Below are 8,999 nucleotides of genomic sequence, written 5' to 3' on the forward strand. Positions count from 1 at the left end.
CTGGGGTGACCAGTAGTGGGCAGGGGTGGCAGAGGCACTCTGCAGGGAGGAGGGGAGCATGGAGGGTGGGCCAGGTCCAGTGGCGGGGGCTCCCTGAGTCCTCCTTGCCACCCATCCCCCCACAAGCCTGGCCACCCTCTTCAAGTCCCTGCACTGGGCTGGGCAAGTCCCCCTGTCCCCTGCGCACTGTGGAGCAGGAATCTCCCGCTTGCTCCACGTCACCCCACCACCTGGCGTCACCCCACCGCCCACGGGCTGACTTTCCGAGCACTCCTCCCACGCTGGCCGCCCGCGAGGACTTTCCGTGCTGAGTCAGCGGAACGCGCTCCCGCCCTCGAGGCTGTCTAGGACCTGACTCCTGGCCTCAGCAGGGGCCTGAGCCAGGGTGGGGACCCCTTCCCCACAGGTGGGGGAGGGGCAGTCAAGGGACCCAGGTGATGGCGAGAAGGAGGGCCTTCCTGGAGGCGGGTGGGCGACGGTTGGCAGGGGACAGGAGATCTGGCTTGGGAGCAGAGGAGGAGCCTAAGGGTGTGGCAGCTGGTTGGCTTCCTGGGCCCCCAGAGCTAGGACCCGAGGGGCAGGCAGAGAGAAGCGGCTGAGGGGGTTGTTCTCCCAGTGAGTGGTCATGAGCCGGCCACGCCCCTCCTTCCAGGCAGAAGTGGGCTGTGCCCTACAAGGGGTGGAATGCAGAGCGCAGAGCCCCTCTCCCCTCCACTTCCTGCTCTGAGCTAGGCCCACCTGCCCCCCTGGAACTGGGTGGGGGTGGGGACCAGTGAGTCAAGGGGCTCTCCTGGGCAGCGTGCAGGTGGGTGGGGAGGGCACAGTGAGCAGGGGAGAGGGGGACAATGCTAGAACACTGGGGCCACAGACATCAGCGGGGCCAGGTGTACTGGCACCTGGAGAGGGCCGCTGCCAAGACCGGTCTCCACTGGCCCGCCAGCCACGCCCTGGATGCCGTGGAGACCTTATCAGACTCCCCAGGTGTCATGCTGTCAAGAGGCTGAAAAACACTGCTCACCTCCGCTGGGCAAGACCCCAGTACAGTGCCCCAAGAGTGAGGGCCCTGTGAGGTGGTAGAGGCCAGCAGGAGGGCTTGGACAGAAGACTAGAACCAAGCCAAACCAGGCCATTCTGAGGCTGCCCACATCCACCAGGAAGTGTGGGCGGAAACTTACCTTGTCCCAGATTGGGGCCCAATGACCCAAGGGCAGGTACCCCATAGGGACCAGCAGGATGTGCAGCCAGCCCAGAACCAGAGTCTGGAGCACCCATGGCACAGAGACCAAACACACACCAAGGACCCAGCTGCCCGAGCAACTGCCTGACCAACCACCGGAGAAAGGGGTTTGGACAGGGCAGCCAAGAGGCACAGAGGGCAGGGGTCCAACAAAACATGCCTCCCCTGTGGTCCCAGCTGAGGGCTTGTGCCGAGGACTGTAATGGTCCCACTTCAGCCCCACCCCCACTCCCACCTCAGCTAGGTAGGGACTGTGAGCATTGGTTGGGGAGAATCCAGAACCTGTCCCTTCTCCCCCAGTACACATCCACTTAGGTCACTGGACAAGCGTTTATTGAGTGCTGCCTGTAGCCAGGTCCTTAGCCTCCTGTCCTGGGAACCAGGGGCCCACAGATGCGGCCCCAGTGGGGCAGCAAGAGAGGGAAGCAGCCACTGTGCATCTGTGTCTTCCACGGGGTCCAGCCACAGCTGCCGCCTCTTCGGCATGATCCAGGGCACTGGTCACTGTCACCATCCCCCACCTGCTTCCACCATCGAGGGGAGCAGGGCCGGGCCCAGTGCTGGGGCCCCACCGCGGGGCCCAGAGCCGTTGCTCCTGAGGGCCAGCCTGGGCCAGCTCCGGGGAGGGCCTGGCACGGGCCCTCTGCACTTCACACCCACAGGTCCTCCTGGCGGCCCTTGTTCTCTGACAGCCGCTCGCCCCGCTCCTCCTCAGGGAACTGGCAACTGCAGGTGTCCTCGGACGGGGGTGGTGGGGCCTCCAGGAGCTGGGTCTCTGCAGAGGAGCTGTGATCAGCAGGCAGGCAGGGGACCCACCCCCTCCCCAAGGCACAACTGACCTGGGGGCCACACTCTTTGCCTCCTCAGCTGCCAGATGTGCAGGCTCAGCTGGGTCACAGTCAGGGCCAGGATGCAGGCAGCCAGGGCGAGGATGACGATGGTCAGCAGGCTGGGTGGTTCAGTGGGCGGCAGCCCCAGACTGCACACAGCATTGTGCGTCTTGTTCCCGGGGAACAGGGTGGGAAACCCAAGCTGGATACAGCTGGGACACACGGACAAAGCCCTCGGTCAGCTCTCAGCGACCCGAGCACTCCTCCGCACTGCTGCAGTCCTCTGAGCTGTTGGGGGTCACTGAACCAGAAAAGACAGCAGAGGCCCCGCCTTCAAGCCTGCCTGGACCGCCCAGCCACCAGAAGGCCCCACCAGCACTCACTCTGCCCAAGGTTTGCAGCGGCCCTCATGGCCCCCAGAGAAGGTCCCCACGGCACAGTCAACACACTCAAAGCCGAATTTGAAGTTGCCTAGAGACAGACAAACACTGGCTGCAGCGGTGGCTGGGGTGGGATCCTGCTGGTGTCCAGGTCCCCAGCAGAAGGACTACCCCCCCCACCTCATCCATTTGACAGGAGCCTCTGGTGCCCACAGGACCTGGGCCTGGGATAAATCAGGTCCCCAATGTGCCCCTTTCCAGGGCAGGCTGTGACTCAGGGCTGAGTGGAGGGTCCCTGAAGGGATATGGGGGAGGGGAGGGACCTGCTTGCAAAGGATGGAGTGGGGCAGGGGGGCGGGGGGCGTTGAAGCCTGGCAAGAGCCAGGCTGGGCCTTCCCTTGCTCCAGGAGGCTGGGGGGCAGGAGGCTGGTGAGGGCCCTAGATTGGGGTAAGGCTGTGCCCCAGTCACCCCTAGGCTCCCCTGCCCCGAAAACCTCACACAGTCCCCTTCTGCCCTCACTTCCTCAGCCCCCACGTGCTCAGGCAGGCCCCACCCCCCAGGTAAAGAGCCCCCTAAGAGAATGAGAGGCTCCTTCCAGAAAATGGGCTGAACTCCAGACTGAGCTCTGCGTGGAGGGTCAGGGTGGGTATAGGACCTAGACATAGTCTGAGCCAGGGCCTAAGGGCCAGACAGTCCTGGACACCCCTCTGTTCCACACAACCGGCCCCGAGGGCATCATCTCTGGACGAAGACACCTAGGCCAAGAGAGCCACGCACACAGTGGGCACTGTGCCTCCAGCGAGGGCTGAGATGCCAGAACAAGAGAACTGCCTGCCTGCCAGGGTTCCATAGGACCCCACACGGGCGCCCATCTGCCCAGAGGGTGTCCGTACCCCCACTTGCAAGCTTTCTTCCACACCAGCTGCTATGAGCTCTGGCTGGGCCCTGTCTACCACCCTGGCCTGCATGGGCCACCCCCACAGACCACTTACCTTCAGGTTGCACTCCCTGGCCAGGCGGACAGGAGTGGTACTTGCAGCTCTTACACTGTGGGTCTCCACAGTGGAACTCGGGCTGGATACACTGGCAGTCCGACTCAGGACAGGTCCCCTCATCTGGGCAGGGAACAAGCAGCTCTCTCAGCAGCTAGGGGGAGCCCCCTCCCTAGGGCACCCTCTCTTAACCCCCAGGGAAATGGGGGGCAGGGCAGGGCTACCTCAGCTGGGCAGAGTACTGTCTGGGAGCCAGGACCCTGGCTTGGTCCAGCTGTGCCCCTCCCTCCTGGGCACCCAGCTCCTTCACCCACCTGGCCTGGCTGCATCCTCCATTGCCCTGAAGCTGCTCTCACCCAGGGTGACCTGACTCAGTGTGACCTGAAGCCATCCCAGCAGACAAGGGGGTCGCCTGGGAGATCTACTCCCTGCTCCCTCTCCATTCTGCATGGCCCTCAACTGCCAGGACCCTCCAGGCAGCCTGCCCATCCCTCCTCGACTGCTCTCCATAGTGCCCACGACACTGACACCTGAACTCTAAGAGCCCCTTACCCCCCCCAGGTCCCAGCAGGGTGACACCCTGGGTGTTTTCCCAGGGATATTCGTCCCCAAACTGACCCATTCCACTTTCTCCCACCCAGATATGCAGGTCCAAGGCAGGGAGCTGGCAGAAAGAGGGGTGCAACCCCAACTGAGCTTGAGTGATGGCCAAGGGCTCACTACCCACTCAGAAGGAACAGAGACAGCCCTCCTCCACATTGGGACCCCTGACTTGTCTTGGGGAAGGTTCCCACGCCCCCTGCCCCTGCCCCACCTCCCAGCCACCATCCCCCAACACCGAATCCCCAATCCCCAAGCCACTTCTGCCTCCGCCGGGTTGCACTGGAATCAGGGCTTTGGACCCAGAAAGCTTGCCCTGAGCACTGGGAGGCGCGCCGCGCTGCCTCTCTCGGCGCAGGGGCTCCCGCCTGCCTTACCTGGGGCGCAGCGGCAGCAGCGTGCGTCTGTCCCCGTCCCATGCAGAACCTGGCCAGGGCTGCAGCTCAGATCGCCGAGGGGGCGCTGGCCCAGGCCCAGCGCACAGAGTAGCGCGACACCGCACAGGGACAGTAGCGCGCCCCTCGCCCCCATGGCGTCCCCCTGGCCGCGCGCCCCGCAGTTTTAGGAAGCAGGCCCCTCCCGGACACGCCCAGATCCCGCCCCGCGGGCCGCTCCGCCTCGGCCACGCCCCAAGGAACTATTCCCATGCGGGACCCCCGAGACCCTGCGACTCAAAATCCAAGGCGTGGGCGGAGGTTTGGGGCAGTGAGACTGCTCTGGAAACTTCAGCGGCGAGGACGCATCATCACACGTCTGTCCAGAGCACAGGAAGAGCCACCGGACATGAACTACCGACTCGGCGCTAGGATGAAGTGTCAGTGCAGGTTTGTCTTTTGTAACAAATGCACTGTCCTCAGGGTTATTGAATTTTGCATAAGGAGTTCATGATCTGAGCCACAGTCAGCTCCCCGTCTTGTTTTTGCTGATTGTTTAGAGCTTGCTCCTTGGAAGAAAAGCTATGACAAACCTAGACAGCATACTAAAAAGCAGAGATACTACTTTGCTGACAAAGGTCCATCTTAGTCCCCAAAGCTATGGTTTTTCCAGTAGTCATGTATGGATGGGGAGAAGGCAATGGCACCCCACTACTCTTGCCTGGAAAATCCCATGGATGGAGGAGCCTGGTAGGCTGCAGTCCATGGGGTTGCTAAGAGTTGGAGATGACTGAGCAACTTCACTTTCACTTTTCACTTTCCTGCATTGGAGAAGGAAATGGCAACCCACTCCAGTGTTCTTGCCTGGAGAATCCCAGGGACGGGGCAGCCTGGTGGGCTGCCGTCTATGGGGTTGCACAGAGTTGGACATGACTGAAGCGACTTAGCAGCAGCAGCATGTATGGATGTGAGAGTTGGACCATAAAAAAAGCTGAGCACTGAAGAATTGATGCTTTTGAACTGTGGTGTTGGAGAAGACCACCGAGAGTCCCTTGGACAGCAAGGAGATCCAACCAGTCCATCCTAAAGGAAATCAACCCTGAATATTCATTGGAAGGACTGATGCTGAAGCTGAAGCTCCAATACTTTGGCCACCTGATGTGAAGAGCTGATTCATTGGAAAAGACACTGATGCTGGGAAAGATTGAAGGCAGGAGGAGAAGGGGATGACAGAGGATGAAATGGCTGGATGGCATCACCAACCATGGACATGAGTTTGAACAAGCTCCAATAGTTGGTGATGGACAAGGAAGCCAGGTGTGCTGCAATCCATGGGGTCACAAAAAGTCGGACACAACTGAGCAACTAAAGAGGGGGTATTGATAGGGGGAAGGTTCCCCCTCACTTGCTGAGAACCTAAAACTGCTATAAAAAATACTTTTTTTTTAAATTCCAGGAATGGGAATTCCTTGGAAGTCCCAGTTAATAGGACTCAGTGCTTTCACTGCCTTAGGCAGGTTAGGGTTAGGGTTCAATCTCTGATCAGGGAACTACAATCCCACAAGTTGTGTGCAACAACGAAAAAAGAAAAAGCCAGTTCAAGAGGTCCCAAAGGGACCCCAAGAGAGCAGGTCCCATTGCAGGCTGCAGAGCAACTGACCACAGAGGACAAGACACCTGGGAGACCCACGTGTGAAAGTGACCTTGGGGGATTCCTAAGTGATCGTGCCCTTTGGCCCAGGAATTCTTTTCCGGAAACTAAATGTGACCTAAATGTGTATGCCTTGTCAGGGGAAACACCGCACGTACCCCCAGCCACATCACAAGGAGGGTGGGCAGGGGGTGGTCAGAAATGTTTTCTATGTAAAACCTACGGCCACCAGGCCTGAAGGAACTGGAGTGTGGGTGGGTGCCGGATGCGGGGTGGCAGACAGCACCCTGAGTCATTGGCGGTGGGGCACACCCCCAACAAGGACTGCTTCCTCACTGTTCCCCTTGGCTCCTGGCTGACCCCCTCTCCACCTCCAGCTTCTCCAGGGGTGCCCTGTGAGGCCCCTCCAACACCCAGAGTTGGGGGGGTGAAATCCCTCATCCTCTGAAGCCTCCAGGCCAGGGACCCCACAACCTCCCAGAAGTCCTGGATCACCAGCACTGAGCAGCCTCAGAACCCATCTAGGGATCAGAACGAGCCCTTGCTTTCTGAGGATTAGAACAAGCCTCCCACTTTGGGAAATTAGGACAAGTCTTCCCCCTACCCTACAATCCCTGCCCCTCAGCTTGGCCAAGTGGGCCTGGCCAGGCCCCAGACATCACACACACTGGAGGCTACAGCTGTGCTGACACCTGAGAGGAGGAGCCAGCAAGGAGAGACCAGTCATTGGCTGAACCCTGCAGAGTGGGAGGAGGGGCTGTTCAGGCTGCAGCCCTGACTGCCCTGCAGACTTCAACCCAGCTCTCCCCACAGGAATCCCATCAGCCCGTGGGGATATGCTGGCCCCTGATGGAGCGCTTGAGCTCTTGAGGCTGAGAACTCAGCCTCCAGAAACACCAAGTAAACCCTGAAGTGGGGAGGAGGGGATGTCCAGCCTGCAGTTCACCGGGAGACTATCTCTTGTCTCTATGAACCTTAGTTTCTTCACCTTAGTTTCTGGGGCCCTGCCTCCTTCAGGAAGCCTCCTCAGATTGCTTGGCCCTCCAATGGAGGCTTGATACAGGGGAAATGGGCAGAGATCCCTGGGAATGCTGTAGGGTAGGCAGTGGGGGTCCCAGGAGTGTGATTTTGGTGGCACCCAGAGGTATGTTGAGGGCCATGACCTGGTGACCAGGGCAGACCCGTGGAACTTGGTTTGAGAAAGACAGAGTTTGTGACTCAAATCCCAGGATGTACAAGGCCCTCCTCAGAGAAGCAACTGGGCCCTGCAGAAAGGAGGGTCTCTGCGGGGGGCTGTGGCTCTGGTTGCTAGAGGGCAAGGTGAGGCCCCTAGGACTGGCCCTCTCTGAGGACCCCTAGATTGCAGCTCAGCTCCTAGACTGGAGGAGGGGTTGAGCCATCGTTGGACCCCAGGACAAGGTGCGGAGTGGAGAACTGGGTGGTTCTGGACCTTCTGCCACTGCTCATTTTAAAGGCCTGAACAGTCAGGTTTGTACCAGGTTGGCGTCAGCCCAATTCTGGTAACAGCCTAAGAAAAAAATGATAAATCCTCTAAAATGATGCTTGTCCAACCAGGTCCTCTCTATTGGCCCTTCTGGAAGCTGACCAGCATGGCAGGCACCAGGGGGCAGCTGTTTGTGCAAAGGGGACTGCCACCTGCAGCAGCAGGAAACCAGAGGGAGGGTTGTGTGTGACAAGAGGCAAGAGTGACTTCGGGGGTGGGGAACTGCGTCGCCCTCTGGTCCCCAAGGCTCCGGAAGGCCCCTCCCACGTAGCCGCAAGCTGCGGAGTTTCTGTGACCTGGCACTGCGGGGGAGATCTCTATCTGCCGGCTGTATTTTCCAATACTTTTTGAGCAGCTCATCACATTTTTCATCATTTGTCTCAGCTCACACAAGTGACGCTCATTTATGGGGCAGAGGGTCCCATGCAGGGTCCAGGTATTAATCAGGAGGGCTGAGGGGGGAGGATGGGGAGCCAGGTGGGGGCCCTGGAGCGGGGAGGGCCCAGTGTGGCCATATCAGGGGGGTGTCTGTGGGCCCACAGGGTAGCTCAGCAGAGGCTTGGGAGGCTTGTCAGCAGAGACAGGAGTGGAGAGTGTGCTTAGCGGTAGCATCAAAGCAAACTGAAAGTGATCAACCTCCATCCTTCCATCTGTCAGCTGTTCAGAGGTGGAGCTTCCAGGCAAGGGATCAGGTGGGGGGCTCGTGGCTGAGGGAGCAGCTGGAAGGTTTGGGGAGGAAGCCCTTTCCCTTGACCTTGGATCTTCCAGGCCCTAAGGCCCTGGGCTCTCCCCTAGGCCCCTCCGGCTTGTTCCGTAGCCTCTCTGCACAGTCTCTGTGCTGCCCAGGGACCACAGGCCCCTGACCGGTGGTGCCAATTTGTTGCTCATTCCAAGGGCACAGGGTGTGTGTGTTCACTGCTGCATCCTGAGAGCCTTCCAAGAACACATGATGGTCCCATTGTCCCTTTTCCCCAGGAGGCCACCAGGGGTCAGAGGTTTGAGGAGAGATGGATGGGCCTCTGGGGCAGCTCTGGGGAGGAAGCCAGCCCAAGAAACTTGAGGCAGGGGGCAGGACGGCAGCCTGACACGTGTGGCAGGAGGACCTTCAACTGCTGTAGGGCCCTCTTGGTGCAGTGATGCCTGGGTCCTGGTCACTGGGCAGGGAAAGGTGTGAGAGTAAGCCAGGCGCTCATTTGCCAAGTGCACCAGCCGAGGCCTCGGGCTCTTGCCCAGATTTTCTCTGCTCTTTCACCCCCACCCCAACAGCAGCTCGGTGGTCTTTTATTTCAGCTCACTGTAGCTCTGCAATCTGTCTGAACACCCGGGGCGCAAATGTCTATGGGCTGTGGAACGTTTCCACACTGACCTGGACTCCCTGAGCTGTTTAACCTGCACACCTCGAGTGAGCCCTTGGCCACTCGCCCCAAGTC

General features: G+C 59.9%; 1 protein-coding gene across 1 annotated transcript; it reads right to left on the reverse strand.

Moving 5' to 3' along the window:
- Positions 1–1,553: 1,553 nt before the first annotated feature.
- TNFRSF18 (TNF receptor superfamily member 18) lies at positions 1,554–4,578 on the reverse strand. Its single transcript, XM_081488192.1, has 5 exons — positions 4,418–4,578; positions 3,441–3,563; positions 2,451–2,538; positions 2,077–2,279; positions 1,554–2,012 (listed from the first exon to the last, which is right to left on the reverse strand). The coding sequence occupies exons 1-5, from the start codon at positions 4,569–4,571 to the stop codon at positions 1,888–1,890; spliced, it is 693 nt and encodes a 230-aa protein (XP_081344318.1). The 5' UTR covers positions 4,572–4,578; the 3' UTR covers positions 1,554–1,887.
- Between the last annotated feature and the right edge of the window lie 4,421 nt (positions 4,579–8,999).

This window comes from Giraffa tippelskirchi, chromosome 5 (assembly GCF_054371585.1).
Source record: "Giraffa tippelskirchi isolate mGirTip1 chromosome 5, T2T-mGirTip1v1.2.pri, whole genome shotgun sequence".
NCBI lineage: Eukaryota > Metazoa > Chordata > Mammalia > Artiodactyla > Giraffidae > Giraffa > Giraffa tippelskirchi.